Raw genomic sequence first — 17,310 nt, 5'->3', positions numbered from 1 at the left:
CCCAACGCAGTGGGATGATGATGGTTGGGGTGTGTTGGGGGCAGTGGGGGGGGGGGGGACACCCCCTGCCCTCCATCCATCTTCTGGAACACTCCGGTGCCGAGGAGCCGCAGCGGTGGTGATGTCCTACCGGATCCCGTGCACTAAGCTGGGATGTTGGGAAAACAAGGATGGAAAAGGGTCAAAGGAGCTGGAAAAGGGATGGGAAAGACTTCCCCCTGGCTCCCTTCTCCCAGTTTGGGGGGTGTGGGGGGGGCACTTACTGCAGTTTTGTCTCCAGCAGGTTGAGCTTCTGCTGGTCCACGTAGCGAGAGAAGAGGGAGAGGAGGTTGGAAGGGGTGGACACCGGCTTGGCCAAAGCTGCCTGAGGGATCCGCAGGAGCTCCCGGGTCGCCATGAGCATCAGCTCCGTCCTGCCGGGAATGCAACGGGGAGAGAGGGAGCCCATCAGGAGGCCAGGGTGCTGCAGGGTTCCTTCCTTCTTCATCACCCTTTCCTCCTGGGTCCTCGGGCTTACGGGGCAGCGCCTGTTTGCAGGAGGAGGTGGAGACACTCACCACTGGTTGTCCTGCATGAGCTCCGTGCTGCTGTCCGAGCTCTGCAGTTCCTCCCCACGGCTCAGGACCAAGTACAGCAGGGACAGCCCGAACTGCAAGCACAGAGGGAGGTTGTGAGGGAATTCCTATGGCAGGGAATACAAGGGAGCTTTCCTCCCGCTGTTCCTCCTGAGAATCACCTCCCAGTCCTGCTGGGGATGGTGGCACAAGTGGGAAGATCCCTGACAACAGCCTAAGGAGGAGGAGGAGAGACGTGGAGCTGGCTTGTGCTGGTGTCCCTGGCCAGTTAATCATGGAATGGTTTGTACTGGAAGGGACCTTAAAGTTCATCCAGCTCCAACCCCAACCCCTTCCACTGGAGCAGCTTGCTCCAAGCCCCTGTGTCCAACCTGCCCTTGAGCACTGCCAGGGATGGGGCAGCCACAGCTTCTCTGGGCACCCTGTGCCAGCGCCTCAGCACCCTCCCAGGGAAGAGCTTCTGCCTCAGAGCTCAGCTCAGTCTCCCCTCAGGCAGGTTCAAGCCATTCCCCTTGGCCTGTCCCTCCATCCCTTGTCCCAAGCCCCTCTCCAGGTTCCCTGCAGCCCCTTCAGGCACTGGAGCTGCTCTCAGGTCTCCCCTTCAGGAACCTTCTCTTCTCCAGGCTGTCCCAGCCCAGCTCTCTCAGCCTGGCTCCAGAGCAGAGCTGCTCCAGCCCTCGCTCCAGCAGCTCCACATTGCTCTTGTGTTGCTGCCCCAGAGCCAAACACCCTCAGTTCCTGAACAAGGCAAGCACAGAACTCCTGGTGCCATTCCTGCACCACGGCTCCACCCAGCACCGGGAAACCCCCAAGGACTGGGGTGGGAAGGATGAGATGTCCCCTTCCTGGCCTGCCAGGAGCCGAGTGGGCAGCACCTTGTTCTGGAGCACAGCAGTGAGGTGCAGGTTGGTGGGCGCTGGCGCGGGTGCGCTCTGAGGTAGGTTCGTTAACTGCTGCACAAGGCTGGTGACTGTCCCCAAGGGAAGGTGGTAGAGGACGTGGGAGAAGGGCCTCAACAGGCAGGGCAGCACCTGCAGAGAGAGGAGCAGAGGGGTGAAAGCAGGGAATTGTGCTTCCCATGGGACGCTGTGGACGCCAACAAGCTCCTGCACCAGCAGCGCCTCCACTTCCCACCCCCTTCACACCCCTGCAGGCTTCAAATTCCATCAGATCTTTGCCTTTTTCCTTCTAAATCCTTTTTTTTTTCTCCAAGCAAGCTCGGATTTATTCCATGGACCCCTGTGGTTATATTCCACAGACCCCTGTGGTTATATTCCATGGAACCCTGTGGTTTTATTCCATGGAACCCTGTGGTTTTATTCCATGGAACCCTGTGGTTTTATTCCATGGAACCCTGTGGTTATATTCCATGGAACCCTGTGGTTTTATTCCATGGACCCCTGTGGTTTTATTCCATGGAACCCTGTGGGGATTTATTCCATGGAACCCTGTGGGGATTTATTCCATGTAACCCTGTGGTTTTATTCCATGGAACCCTGTGGTTCTATTCCATGGAACCCTGTGGTTTTATTCCATGGAACCCTGTGGTTTTATTCCATGGAACCCTGTGGTTTTATTCCATGGAACCCTGTGGTTTTATTCCATGGAACCCTGTGGTTTTATTCCATGGAACCCTGTGGTTTTATTCCCATGGACCCCTGTGGTTTTATTCCATGGACCCCTGTGGTTTTATTCCATGGACTCCTGTGGTTATATTCCATGGACTCCTGTGGTTTTATTCCATGGACCCCTGTGGGGATTTATTCCATGGACCCCTGTGGTTTTATTCCATGGACTCCTGTGGTTATATTCCATGGAACCCTGTGGTTTTACTCCCTACATAAACCAGGCTGCAGCGGACACCTGCGAGCTCAGCCCTTGGAGGACTGTGACCTCTGCTCCATGCCTCGGGAGTCTCCCGTTGTCACCCGATGAGCCGGGGCCGTGGCTCTTTAGACAAGAGCTGGCCTCAGACAAAGGCACTGGGCACCAAACCCTCCCTCTTCCTTCCCGTGCTGTGCCAGCAGTGGAGATGGACCCTGCCAGGAGCTGCTGCAGCCTTCCCAATCCTCTGGGAACCTCCCAGGAGAGGCAGGAACCATCCTTAGGACACAGGATGCTGTTTGCCAACAAACAGTAAAGAGAGTGGAGATCCAGCTCCAACCCACAGCAGATCCCAGCAAGGGGACCCTTCCCAGCCTCTGGAATCTCACCTCATCCTGAGCATCCTTCTTGATGAGGAAGGGCAGGTTCCTGGCTGTGGCCATGAGCACGTCGGCCGCTTGCTCGGGGGACAGGAAGGGCAGGATGCGGGCTACGAGGCGCTTCCCTTTCCGGATGCACATGATCTGCATGAAGTGGTCATCGCTCGGCCTGGGGAGGAGAGAAGATTCCAAGCCTTGGGAAGTGTTCCTTGGGGGGGAAAAAAGAGCCTTGGGAAAGTGCCCATAACCAAGTCACAGACCCCCAGCTCCACTGACCTGTCCTGCCCGGGCGCCTTCCCCCTCAGGTTGTCATACATGTCACAGATCTTCTGCTTCCTCTCGCCCATCAGGGCCGGCCTCTCCCCTTCCAGGCTCAGGAGGTAGCGTCTCTCATAGTCCTCCACGTCCAGGAGGAGGCTGTATGTCTGCAGGAGACCCAGGGATCTGCTTGTCCTGCTCCATAGGGAGCCAGGATGTGTGCCCTTTCCCCAAGCAGGGCTGTCCCAGCTCCTTTGCTGCCTACAGGAATGGTGTATCCTGACCCAGATCCCATCCAAACCTCCTTCAACCCCAGCGTGGGAGTGGACTGAGCAGGGGATTCTGTGTCCATCCTCTCCTGGCTGGCTGCAGAGCTGATGTGTTACCACTCTCAGTCCAGAAGGGAACCTTCCAAAGCCCATCCGGGCTGGGTCCCACCTCCAGCCTTTGCACTCCAGCTCCCCCAGGCAGAACCTCAGCCACCATCTGGATGTCCAGAGGAGCTCCCTGGTACCACACCATGGTCCCCGTGGCCATTCCTTCTCCTTAATGCCCCACCACGCATCTCCTGAGGGCCATGGTGACCCCTTGGAACCCACCTTCTCGATCGTGACGAGGGTCTGGCGCCTCTTGTCCCGAACCTGCTTCTCCTTTGTCTCCTGTCGGGTTTGGGGACAATGGGTCAGGGCTGTGACAGCTCCAGTGGTGGCCAAGCACCAGCCCCAGAGCTGCGCTGGAGGGGAGGCAGGAGCAGAACTCACATCATCCTCACTGCGGGACGTCACCACGGCGTCGATCATCTTCCGAGGGTTGTTGACGCTGGAGACCGTGAGCTTCCCTAGGGAGCCCTCGAACTGCACTGCAGGAAGGAGGGAGAAGGGAGGCACAGGGAGTCAGCGGGGACGTGAGCCCACCTCACCCATCTCCAGGCCAGCAGGAGCCCTGTGGCTACCTCCAAACTCCAGCCGGCACCAGCAAACCCCACTGGCCCAGCCTGGAATGAACCACCAGCACCCTAGAAATGTGTGGAGAGCCACCAGCACCCTACACCCATAGAGGTGTGTGGAGAACCACCAGCACCCTACACCCATAGAGGTGTGTGGAGAACCACCAGCACCCTACACCCATAGAGGTGTGTGGAGAACCACCAGCACCCTACACCCATAGAGGTGTGTGGAGAACCACCAGCACCCTACACCCATAGAGGTGTGTGGAGAACCACCAGCACCCTACACCCATAGAGGTGTGTGGAGAACCACCAGCACCCTACACCCATAGAGGTGTGTGGAGAACCACCAGCACCCTACACCCATAGAGGTGTGTGGAGAACCACCAGCACCCTACACCCATAGAGGTGTGTGGAGAACCACCAGCCCCCTACACCCATAGAGGTGTGTGGAGAACCACCAGCACCCTACACCCATAGAGGTGTGTGGAGAACCACCACCACCCTACACCCATAGAGGTGTGTGGAGAACCACCAGCACCCTACACCCATAGAGGTGTGTGGAGAACCACCAGCACCCTACACCCATAGAGGTGTGTGGAGAACCACCAGCACCCTACACCCATAGAGATGTGTGGAGAACCACCAGCACCCTACACCCATAGAGATGTGTGGAGAACCACCAGCACCCTACACCCATAGAGCTGCAGGGAGAACCACCAGCACCCTAACACCCATAGGGATGTCTGGAGAACCACCAGCACCCTACACCCATAGAGATGTGTGGAGAACCACCAGCACCCTACACCCATAGAGGTGTGTGGAGAACCACCAGCACCCTACACCCATAGAGATGTGTGGAGAACCACCAGCACCCTACACCCATAGAGATGTGTGGAGAACCACCAGCACCCTACACCCATAGAGGTGTGTGGAGAACCACCAGCACCCTACACCCATAGAGGTGTGTGGAGAACCACCAGCACCCTACACCCATAGAGGTGTGTGGAGAACCACCAGCACCCTACACCCATAGGGATGTGTGAAGGGAGCCCTCACCTGGCTTGTAGGTGTGCTCCAGCTTGGCCACCTGAGGTGTGATGAGTTTAGTGCGTTCCTTCTTGGGACCATCACCGTGGACTTCTTCTGCTGCTGACAACTTCTCCAGCTTCTGGAAGTAATTCTGAGGTGGGGGGGAAGAGAAGAGGTTGAGCCCCCGCCAAGAACCCACTTGGGAAGGATGGATGCAGCACATCCCTCAGCCCAGCCTGGGCTCCATCCCTTCCCAATACCCCCAGTACACTTTACACCACTGCATGAGCAGATGATCCTCCTCAACACTGAAGTTCCTTCTCTTTCCCATCACAAACAAGGCCAAACCCACAATCCCCTGTGTGATCCCTGACTCCACGTCCTTCCCAGCACATTCCTCTTCACCCCATTGCTCCATCAGCGCCATGGGAGCCTGGGGGCTCCCCCACTGCTCTTGTCCCATCCGGCCCGGCCAACGTTCGCCTCTTTCGCAATGGAGCGGCTCTGCTGACTCATCCCGGCCGCGCCAGCTCCGGTTCCTCTCCTCTGCTGGGGATCTGCTCATCCCCAGCTCCCAAACCCCCTCTGGCAGCAGGAGGCCTCCTGCCAGCCCCAGGGATCCATCGGCTCCCAATGGAGAGAGGCCAGAGGAGGCCACGGAGCAGCTCTGCTCTGGAGCCAGGCTGAGAGAGCTGGGCTGGGGCAGCCTGGACAAGAGAAGGCTCCTGAAGGGGAGACCTGAGAGCAGCTCCAGTGCCTGAAGGGGCTGCAGGGAACCTGGAGAGGGGCTTGGGACAAGGGATGTAGGGACAGGACAAGGGGAATGGCTTGAACCTGCCTGAGGGGAGACTGAGATGAGCTCTTAGGCAGAAGCTCTTCCCTGGGAGGGTGCTGAGGCGCTGGCACAGGGTGCCCAGAGAAGCTGTGGCTGCCCCATCCCTGGCAGTGCTCAAGGCCAGGTTGGACACAGGGGCTTGGAGCAAGCTGCTCCAGTGGAAGGGGTTGGGGTTGGAGCTGGAGGAGCTTGAAGCTCCCTTCATCCCATCCTATCCCATGATCTCACCACACCGGTGACTTCCCCTCCTCCCCTGCCCCACTCACGGCTGCTCCAGGACCCTTTTGGGTGCGCAGTTGCCACATGAGGATGGAGCCAAACAACTGCAACTGCCCCAGCCCCACTCCCAGCCAGCCCTGCTCCAAGCCAAGAATCCATCCAGCACCATCCATCCAGCACCACCCATCCAGCACCAACCATCCATCCAGCACCATCCATCCATCAATCCATCTACCCATCCAGCACCATCCATCCATCCAGGACCCATCCATCCATCCAGCACCATCCATCCATCCAGCACCATCCATCCATCCAGCACCATCCATCCACCCATCCATCAATCCATCCACCCACCCACCCAGCACCATCCATCCACCCATCCAGCACCATCCATCCATCCATCCCTCAATCCATCCACCCATCCAGCACCATCCATCCACCCATCCACCCACCCATCCATCAATCCATCCACCCATCCATCCAGCACCATCCATCCACCCATCCACCCACCCATCCATCAATCCATCCACCCATCCACCCATCCATCCATCCATCCATCCATCCAGCACCATCCATCCACCCAGCACCATCCATCCAGCATCATCCATCCACCCATCCAGCACCATCCATCCACCCATCCAGCACCATCCATCCACCCATCCAGCACCATCCATCCTACCATCCAGCACCATCCATCCTACCATCCAGCACCATCCATCCACCCATCCAGCACCATCCATCCACCCATCCAGCACCAACCATCCATCCATCCAGCACCATCCATCCACCCATCCAGCACCAACCATCCATCCATCCAGCACCATCCATCCACCCATCCAGCACCATCCATCCATTCAGCACCATCCATCCATTCAGCACCATCCATCCACCCATCCACCCATCCAGCACCATCCATCCACCCATCCAGCACCATCCATCCACCCATCCAGCACCAGCCATCCACCCATCCAGCACCAGCCATCCACCCATCCAGCACCAGCCATCCACCCAGCACCATCCATCCACCCACACAGCACCATCCATCCACCCATCCAGCACCAGCCATCCATCCATCCAGCACCACCCATCCAGCACCATCCACCCATCCACCCATCCATCCACCCAGCACCATCCATCCAGCATCATCCATCCACCCATCCAGCACCAGCCATCCATCCATCCAGCACCATCCATCCACCCATCCAGCCATCCAGCACCACCCATCCAGCACCATCCATCCATCCAGCACCATCCATTCACCCATCCACCCATCCAGCACCATCCATCCATCAATCCATCCATCCAGCACCATCCATCCACCCATCCAGCACCATCCATCCACGAATCCATCCATCCACCCATCCAGCACCATCCATCCACCCATCCAGCACCATCCATCCACCAATCCATCCATCCACCCATCCAGCACCATCCATCCAGCACCATCCATCCATCCATCACCATCCATCCATCACCATCCAACCAGCACAGCCCCAAGCCCTGCAGAGCCTTCCCTCACGTGAATCTGAACACCCTCAAACCCAGCTGATCTCTGAGCATCCACCAGCACGAGGCATGAGCCCAGCCCTCACCTTGCTCCACCTGCTCCAAACCCACCTGCTCCCAGCCCCTATTCCTGAACTGGGAAGAGCAGGAGTGCTCTCTCCTCATCCTTCCTCCACCTCACCATGGGCTTCACCACCACTTCCTTAGCACTCCAGCGTCCTCCTTCCACAGCCATTCCCTACCAAAGCTCTCCTGCATTTCCCATTGAGTGGCTTTTCCCTGTGCTGTATTCCCAGTGTTTCATTCTGCTGTTCCGGCATGGAGAAGCTGCTCTCCCATTATCCTGGGCTTTCTGCTGCACCCTCCAAATCCATGCTGCCATGCTTGGATTTGGATGCTTCCAAGAAGAGGAAAGCTGCTCTTCCCTTCCTGCTGCTCCCATTCCCTTCCCTTCCTAGGGATGCTCATCCCACGCCACGCCATTCCCAATGGCTGCACCTAGAGATGCTTCCCTCCACGGCATCACTCTCAGCACCGGCATCCCCTTCCCACCCCGCACCCCTCGGCACAGTTGGGAAGACCCCAATCCCACGGGAATGGCTAAAGCCACCTTCCATGTCAATACCTGGTAGTAATAGTCATCCAGGTAGGGATCAGTGCTCTGGAGCTGCATCATCTGGATCTTGGACACCCAATCCTTCTCCCGCTGCAGCATGAGGTTGGCGTAAGGATCCTTCCTCATCTGCTCCTGGTGGCTGCTCCGGTGACCCCCTCGATCCCCCACGGAGCCGTTGAGGCTCCGGTGCTGGCTGCCGGGAGGCAAGAAGGGCACCCGTGAGCACACAGGAGCTACAGGAAGGGACAGAGAGCGGTGCAGAGGCTGGTCCCCGGCAGCACGACCCCCCCCATGGCATGGTGGAGGGGGGGGGGGGCTGTGATCCCACCTTTCCCAGTGCCACCAAACCAGCCCCAGCGCTCACCTTCGGCTCTGCTGCTGCCGCTGGTGCAGGAGGCGCCGGTGCTGCGGGTGCAGATGGGTCGTGTCCGGGCGGAACATCTGGGGCTGAGGCCTGAGGAAGAGCAGGGAACGTGAGGGAAGGGCCACAGAGAACAAGGAAAAGGTTGGGCAAAGGGACACGGAACCCACCTGAGGCTCTGGAGGTGGGAGCCGGGGCCTGGCGGATGCTGGAGCTGCGAGGGAGGAGGAGGAGGAGGAGGAGGAGGAGGAGCAGGGGGAGCCCCGAAGAAGGCACGGAAGCCACTGGCTGGAGGCATCATCTGCCCGACCCTGCCCTGCAGCAGCTTGGGATTGACGGAGGGAATGGGGCTCCCCACCAGGCCCGAGACCCGGGCAAACTGGCTGGGAGACATGCGGCCCGCCTGGAACAGCAGGGAGAACACAGGGAGTCATCCCATGGGACATCCGGGAACGGCCCCGAAGTGGGGCCAGCAAGAGCCACCTCCTGCATCCAAGTGGGATCCTGCCCCTGGAGAGGGCCAGGCAATGAAGGGGCTTTACCTGGGCTCCTCCGAGCAGCTGAGCTCTCTGCAGGTGGGTGAGAACGGGGGAGACGCTGTGTGGGAAGGGGTGGCCCAGGAGGGAGGAATTCTATGGGAAGAGAAAGGGATTCCAGTCACAACCACAGCACAAACACGGACAGGGAGCGGGCGATGGCACGAGGGGAAGCACCAGAAGGAGACGAGTGGGGATAAATGGTCAGGATGAGGCCAATGGGCCGAGACACGGAGCTAGAGATGAGCAGAAGCCTCCCTGGACGTGATGACAGCCCCGTATCCAGCACCATCAGGGCCTGGAATTGCGGGTGGAAGGAAGGGAATGAGGCGATGGGGAAGGGGAGGAAAGGGGGCTGGGTACCGGTACATTGCAGAGCTGGTTGGGGGACATCCTCTCTCCATAGGGAGCGGGGTAGCGCTGCTGCAGGGTGGCTCGGATGTGGACAGGCTTCGGACACAGGATCTAAGGCAAGACGGAAGCAGGAGAACGAGGCCAAGAAGCAGCTTGAGCCCCCCCATGGTGGGGCAGGGCAACGGGGACACACACACACCCCCCCACGTACCTGCTGGTTGAAGCTGGGCACAGCAGCCTGCTTTGGGGGGGTGCCGATGGGGACCGCACGGACAGGGGGGCTCCCGATGATGGGGGATGAGGAGCGCCGCGGCAGCGCCCGCTCCGATGGGTCCCGCTCGTCATCGCGGGGCTGCGGAGGCCTCTGGGGCAGAGCATAGTCCAGCACGGACACCGAGGGCATCTCCTGCGGGGGGGGGATCCCAGGGGGATAACGGGAACAGAGGGAGAGGACGGATGGCACCAGGGAGGGAAAGAGCTTTAAGCTCATCCAGTCCAACCATCGCTCGGCCCTGCCATGGCCACCGCGGACCCACGGCACCAAGGGGCGCATCCCCTGAACACCCGTGGGGATGGGGACTCTGGGCAGCCTGTTCCGATGCCTGAGCACCCTCTGGGGCAGGAATTGTTCCTCAGCTCCATCTAAACCTGCCCTGGTGCAGCTTGAGGCCGTTTCCTCTTGTCCCATCCCTTGTTCCTTGGGAGCAGAGCCCAGCCCCTCCTGGCTCCATCCTCCTCTCAGGCACTTGGAGGCAGCCATCAGCTCCCCCCTGAGCCTTCTCTTCTCCACACTGAACCCCCCAGCTCCCTCAGCCCTTCCCCATCACACTTGGGCTCCAGGCCCTGCTCCAGCTCCGTTCCCTTCTCTGGCCCCGCTCCAGCACCTCAAGGTCTCTCTTGCAGTGAGGGGCCCAGAGCTGAGCACAGGATTCGAGGTGCAGCCTCCCCAGTGCCCAGCACAGGGGCCCAATCCCTGCCCTGCTCCTGCTGCCGCACTGGTGCTGGTGCAGCACCAGGATGCTGGGGGCTTCTTGGCTGCCTGGGCACAAGCTGCTCCTGCTCAGCTCCTTTTCCACGCGCAGCTTCCCAAGCCTGCAGCGTTCCATGGGGTTGCTGTGGCCCAAGCGCAGGACCCAGCACCGAGCCCTGCTGGAGCTCAGCCCATGGATCCAGCCTGGCCACATCCCTCTGCACCCCTCCTGTCCTTCAGGGAACACATCCCATGGCTCACACCATGGTGGGGTTCCAGGGCACCCCCAAAGCCCACGTCACCACGAGCTGCTCAGCCCCAGCCCATCCTCGAGCAGGATGGGGCCACCCAACACCCTCTGCTCCCACTTAAACCTGACTCTTACTGAAACCCCAACAGAAACCGAGACCAAACCCTGCTGCCTCCAGGCACCGACATTCCCAAATCCCAGTGGGAACACTGACATCCCTCAGGCACCACGGATCAGTGATACCCCCCAACACAGATCCAGCATCCAAGGGGGACAACGATGCCTAAGAGGAGCCAGCCTGCATCCACTCAGCACATTCCCTATCCCTATCCCTGGCTGACCCAGAGATGCTCCCAAACAGCACCCACATCCCCCCTCAGCACCCATCCTGCTCCCTCAATGGTTTCCAGGGCCGTTCATGAAGCCACATCCGCACCCCAGCACCCTACCTGAGCGAGGAGCGGGCCCCGCATGCGCCGCAGCACGGCCGAGCTGTCCCAGATGCTGGAATTGAGCCCTCCAGGCTGCTGGAAAACACACTGGGAGTCAACAGGGTGCAATTGGGATGTGCCCCCCCCCCCCCTCAGGTCCTCACCCCCCCTGAACCCAACCCCAACCTGCGCAGGGCCGCGGGTCTGCACTGCCTGCATGATGGCGGGGTCCTCCAGCTCGCTGTCGATGACCAGCCGGGTCAGCCGCTCGGCCAGCGTGGCCTCCGGGTCCCCCAGCAGGTCCAGGTCCTCAGTGCTGGCCCCATCCTGCTCCCTGCTGGCCACGGGCTTGTCCTCCAGCTCGGCCAGGCGCTCGTGGGCCTCCTGCCAGTCGTCATCTGATGGGGAGGGGGGGGGGGGGGTGAAGTGGGGCCAGTGCGATGTGGGTTTAGTGCAAAGGGGTTGGGATTGGGGGAGCTTGAAGGTCGCTTCCAACCCAACCCATTCCATGGTGCCAATGGAAGGGGGATGTGGATGGAGGTGGTGGAGGGAGTTTGAAGGAGGCCATGGAGGTGAAAGGGAGCTGGAGCAGCCTGGACAAGAGAAGGCTCCTGAAGGGGAGACCTGAGAGCAGCTCCAGTGCCTGAAGGGGCTGCAGGAAACCTGGAGAGGGGCTTGGGACAAGGGCCTGTAGGGACAGGCCAAGGGGAATGGCTTGAACCTGCCCGAGGGGAGACTGAGATGAGCTCTGAGGCAGAAGCTCTTCCCTGGGAGGGTGCTGAGGCGCTGGCACAGGGTGCCCAGAGAAGCTGTGGCTGCCCCATCCCTGGCAGTGCTCAAGGGCAGGTTGGACACAGGGGCTTGGAGCAAGCTGCTCCAGTGGAAGGGGCATTGGAAATGGAAGAGCTTTAAGGTCCTTTCCCAACCCATTCCCTGGTGGAACCACACTCTGGGGGCTATAGGAATGAGCAGGGGGTGGGCAGCAGCCTATGCTCCCCCCCCCCCCCCCCTTACTCACCAACAGCACCAGCTCCAAACGTGTCATCATTAAACTGGTCGATATCTTCATCCTCCTCCCCCAGGCCTTGGAAAGCATCTTCATCCTCATCCAGCGGGCAGTCCTCTAAGGACTATGGGGGGAAAAGGGAATCAGAACCGACCCTGACCCCCTCAGACCCCCTTCTGCCTCAGAACCAAACCTATGGGGGGGGCTGAGGGATGGGGTGGGGGGGGTCAAAGGCCCAGCACACCCCATCCCGCTCCCCCCCCATTAACCCTTATGGAACCCCCATTAATCTCTATAGACACCCCCACATTAAGCCCTATGGATGCCCCCTATTAACCCCTATGGACATACCCCACATTAACCCCTATGGATGCCCCCCATTAACCCCATAGTCATCCCTCAATTAATCCCTATGGATGCCCCCCATTAACCCCATAGACACCCCTCACATTAATCCCTATGGATGCCCCCATTTTAACCCCTATAGACATCCCCCCCATTAACCTCTACGGACGCCCCCCACATTAACCCCTACGGATGCCCCCCATTTTAACCCCTATAGACATCCCCCCCATTAACCTCTATGGATGCCCCCCCATTAAACTCTATGGACATCCCCCACATTAACCCCTATGGATGACCCCCATTAACCCCTACAGGCTCTCCCTATAGACCCCCCCTTTAACGCATATGGACCTCCCCATTAACCCCTACAGACCCCCCCAGAGACCTCTATGGACACCCTCCTATTGACCCCTATAGACACTCTCCCTTTTAACCTTTTAACTCCTGTAGACACCCCCTATAGACTCCCCCAATTAACCCCTATGGACTCCCACTACTGATCCCTTGAACCTCTATGGACCTCCTGTAAACCCCTATAGGCTCCCCCCATCAACCCCTACAGATTCTCCCTATTACCCGCCCCATTAATCCCTAGCCCCCCCCCCCAAACCCTATGGACCTCATCCACTAATCCCTATAGATCTCCCCCTCCATTAACCCCTATGGAACTGCCCCATTATCTCCTACAGATCCCCTCTATAGACCTCATCCAGTAACCTCTATAGACCCCCCCATTAACTCCTATAGATCCCACCTATAGACCCCTATGAACCTCATCCACTAATCCCTATAGATCCCCCCATTAAACCCCTATGGAACCCCCCATTAACTCCTATAGATCCCCCCTACAGACCGCCCCCATTAACCCCTATGGACCCCCCCATTAACTCCTATAGGTCCTCCCTATAGACCCCTATGGACCCCCCCATTAACTCCTATAGGTCCTCCCTATAGACCCCTATGGACCTCATCCACTAACCCCTACAGACCCCCCCCATTTATTCCTACAGATCCCCCCTACAGACCCCCCCCATTAATCCCTATGGAACCCCCCCATTAACTCCTTAGATACCCCCTATAGACCTCATCCACTAACCCCTAAAGTACCCCCCATTAACTCCTATAAATCCCCCCATAGACCCCCCCATTAACTGCCATGGAACCCACCCATTTGCTCCTACAGATCCCCCCTACAGACCCCCCCCCCATTAACCCCCATGGACCCCCCACCACAGACCCCCATGGATCCCCCCCACAGACCCTCATGGACTCCCCCCATTAACCCCCATGGACCTCCCCCCACAGACCCCCATGGACCCCCCCCCATTAACACCCACGGATCCCCCCACAGACCCCCATGGACCCCCCCATTAACCCTTATGGATCCCCCCCATAGACCCCTATGGACCCCCCCACAGACCCCCACGGACCCCACCCCCATTAACCCCTATGGACCCCCCCCATTAACCCCCACGGCCCCCCCCCACAGACCCCCATGGACCCCCCCATAGACCCCCCCCACAGATCCCCACGGACCCCCCCATTAACCCCTATGGATCCCCCCCCAGACCCCCCCGGACCCCCCTATCCCCCCCATCGCCCCTTCCCCTCTCACCTGATACCGGAACATGGCGGCGGCGGCGGCGCCCACCGCCCGCTCCGGCCCTCGGGCCCCCGCCGCGCAGGCGCGGGCGCAGGCGCATGACGTCACCCGCGGCACTCAGGGCGGGGTAAAGGAAGGGTGGAGGAATGCGCATGCGCGGCTGCGGGGAGCGGGAAATGGGGGCGTGGCTTGAAGAGGACACGCCTACTTATTTAGTATTAAAGGCGCCGCTGGTCTTAAAGGGCCAGCGCACCCCGGAACGGGCCGGCTCCGGTGGTGATCCTGGACGCGTTCCCTATGTGCGGGTGTGTCCCCGCCTACCCATAGCTGTGTCACCCCCCAGATGTGCTGCCCCAGAGGCACCTCCCCACCAGCTGTGACCCAGATGTGTCCCCCAGATGTGATTCGTGTCCCCCCAGATGAGACCCCTTGCCTCCGGGTGTGAGCCTTGTCTCCAGATGTGCCCACCCATAGTGACCCATGGCCATGACTCCCCCAGATGTGTCCCCCAGATGTGATTCGTGGCCCCCCAGATGTGACCCCTTGCCTCTGGGTGTGAGCCTTGTCTCCAGATGTGCCCACCCATAGTGACCCATGGCCATGACTCCCCCAGATGTGTCCCCCAGATGTGATTCGTGGCCCCCCAGATGTGACCCCTTGCCTCCGGGTGTGAGCCTTGTCTCCAGATGTGCCCACCCATAGTGACCCATGGCCATGACTCCCCCAGATGTGTCCCCCAGATGTGATTCGTGGCCCCCCAGATGTGACCCCTTGCCTCTGGGTGTGAGCCTTGTCTCCAGATGTGCCCACCCATAGTGACCCATGGCCATGACTCCCCCAGATGTGTCCCCCAGATGTGATTCGTGGCCCCCCAGATGTGACCCCTTGCCTCTGGGTGTGAGCCTTGTCTCCAGATGTGCCCACCCATAGTGACCCATGGCCATGACTCCCCCAGATGTGTCCCCCAGATGTGATTCGTGGCCCCCCAGATGTGACCCCTTGCCTCTGGGTGTGAGCCTTATCTCCAGATGTGCCCACCCATAGTGACACATGGCCCTGACTCCCCCAGATGTGATTCGTGTCCCCCCAGATGTGACCCCTTGCCTCTGGGTGTGATCCTTGTCTCCAGATGTGCCCACCCATAGTGACCCATGGCCATGACTCCCCCAGATGTGTCCCCCAGATGTGATTCGTGGCCCCCCAGATGTGACCCCTTGCCTCCGGGTGTGATCCTTGTCTCCAGATGTGCCCACCCGTAGTGACCCATGGCCCTGACTCCCCCAGATGTGTCCCCCAGATGTGACCTGTGTCCATAACCACGACCCCAGACACATCCCCTGCCCCAGATGTGCCTCCAGATGTGTCCCCTATCCCCATCCACGTCCCCCTAGCTGCGACCCCTATCCATAACCATGTCAACAGCCATGTCCCCTGCCCCCAGTCATGCCCTTTTTTGTGTCCCCTATCTGGAACCGTGTCCCCACATGTCCCCTATCCCTATCCATGTCCCCTATCCCTATCCATGTCCCTTATCCTTATCCATGTCCCCTATCCCTACCCATGTCCCCTAACCCTATCCATTCCCGTGTCCCCATTCCCTATCCATAACCATGTCCCTTATCCCTATCCATAACCATGTCCCCTATCCCTATACTTTCCCGTATTCCCTATCCCTATCCATAACCATGTCCCCTATCCACTCCCGTATTCCCTATCCCTATCCAAACCATGTCCCCTATCCCTATCCATTCCCGTATCCCCTATCCCTATCCATTCCCGTATCCCATATCCCTATCCATTCCCGTATCCCCTACCCCTATCCATTCCCATATCCCCTATCCCTATCCATTCCTGTATCCCTATCCCTATCCATTCCCATATCCCCTATCCATTCCCATATCCCCTATCCATTCCCGTATCCCCTATCCCTATCCATTCCCGTATCCCCTACCCCTATCCATTCCCATATCCCCTATCCCTATCCATTCCCGTATCCCTATCCCTATCCATTCCCATATCCCCTATCCATTCCCATATCCCCTATCCCTATCCATTCCCATATCCCCTATCCATTCCTGTATCCCCTACCCCGATCCATTCCCATATCCCCTATCCATTCCCATATCCCCTATCCCTATCCATTCCCGTATCCCTATCCCTATCCATTCCCATATCCCCTATCCCTATCCATTCCCATATCCCCTATCCATTCCCATATCCCCTATCCCTATCCATTCCCATATCCCCTATCCATTCCCGTATCCCCTACCCCTATCCATTCCCATATCCCCTACCCCTATCCATTCCCATATCCCTTATCCCTATCCATTCCCATATCCCCTACCCCTATCCATTCCCATATCCCTTATCCCTATCCATTCCCATATCCCTTATCCCTATCCATTCCCATATCCCCTATCCATTCCCATATCCCCTATCCCTATCCATTCCCGTATCCCCTACCCCTATCCGTTCCCATATCCCCTACCCCTATCCATTCCCATATCCCCTATCCATTCCCATATCCCCTACCCCTATCCATTCCCATATCCCCTATCCCTATCCATTCCCATATCCCCTATCCCTATCCATTCCCGTATCCCCTACCCCTATCCATTCCCATATCCCCTATCCATTCCCATATCCCCTACCCCTATCCATTCCCATATCCCCTACCCCTATCCATTCCCGTATCCCCTACCCCTATCCATTCCCATATCCCCTACCCCTATCCATTCCCATATCCCCTACCCCTATCCATTCCCATATCCCCTATCCCTATCCATTCCCATATCCCCTATCCCTATCCATTCCCATATCCCCTATCCATTCCCATATCCCCTACCCCTATACATTCCCATATCCCCCACCCCTATCCATTCCCATATCCCCTATCCCTATCCATTCCCGTATCCCCTATCCCTATCCATTCCCATATCCCCTATCCCTATCCATTCCCATATCCCCCACCCCTATCCATTCCCATATCCCCTATCCCTATCCATTCCCATATCCCCTATCCCTATCCATTCCCATATCCCCTATCCCTATCCATTCCCGTATCCCCTACCCCTATCCATTCCCATATCCCCTATCCCTATCCATTCCCGTATCCCCTACCCCTATCCATTCCCATATCCCTTATCCCTATCCATTCCCATATCCCTTATCCCTATCCATTCCCATATCCCCTATCCATTCCCGTATCCCTATCCCTATCCATGTCCCTGTCCCCATTCCCCCTCCATTCCCATGTCCCCTCT

The 17,310-nt window shown here is 58.7% G+C and overlaps 1 protein-coding gene across 4 annotated transcripts; it reads right to left on the bottom strand.

Annotated features, from left to right (window-relative positions):
• Nucleotides 1-44: 44 nt before the first annotated feature.
• PATL1 (PAT1 homolog 1, processing body mRNA decay factor) lies at nt 45-14,175 on the bottom strand. 4 transcript variants are annotated; one of them, XM_061479287.1, is made up of 19 exons: nt 14,060-14,175; nt 12,112-12,223; nt 11,280-11,491; nt 11,112-11,189; nt 9,654-9,848; nt 9,452-9,553; nt 9,095-9,184; nt 8,723-8,955; nt 8,556-8,645; nt 8,201-8,384; nt 5,043-5,166; nt 3,799-3,896; nt 3,637-3,696; nt 3,056-3,204; nt 2,789-2,948; nt 1,451-1,606; nt 558-649; nt 264-413; nt 45-148 (listed from the first exon to the last, which is right to left on the bottom strand). In XM_061479287.1, exons 1-19 carry the CDS (start codon nt 14,072-14,074, stop codon nt 127-129), a joined length of 2,322 nt encoding a protein of 773 aa, XP_061335271.1. In that variant the 5' UTR covers nt 14,075-14,175; the 3' UTR covers nt 45-126. The 4 variants fall into 4 exon arrangements, with proteins under 4 accessions (XP_061335271.1, XP_061335273.1, XP_061335272.1 ...); XM_061479289.1 differs by having other exon boundaries at nt 9,458-9,553; nt 14,060-14,107; XM_061479288.1 differs by having other exon boundaries at nt 11,112-11,186; nt 14,060-14,106.
• Between the last annotated feature and the right edge of the window lie 3,135 nt (nt 14,176-17,310).

This window comes from Pezoporus flaviventris, unplaced genomic scaffold (assembly GCF_033815535.1).
Source record: "Pezoporus flaviventris isolate CSIRO_AGI_PZ_B2104156 unplaced genomic scaffold, CSIRO_AGI_Pfla_v1 ptg000145l, whole genome shotgun sequence".
Classification (NCBI taxonomy): Eukaryota; Metazoa; Chordata; class Aves; order Psittaciformes; family Psittacidae; genus Pezoporus; species Pezoporus flaviventris.
This window is presented reverse-complemented; position numbering and strand designations above follow the sequence as displayed.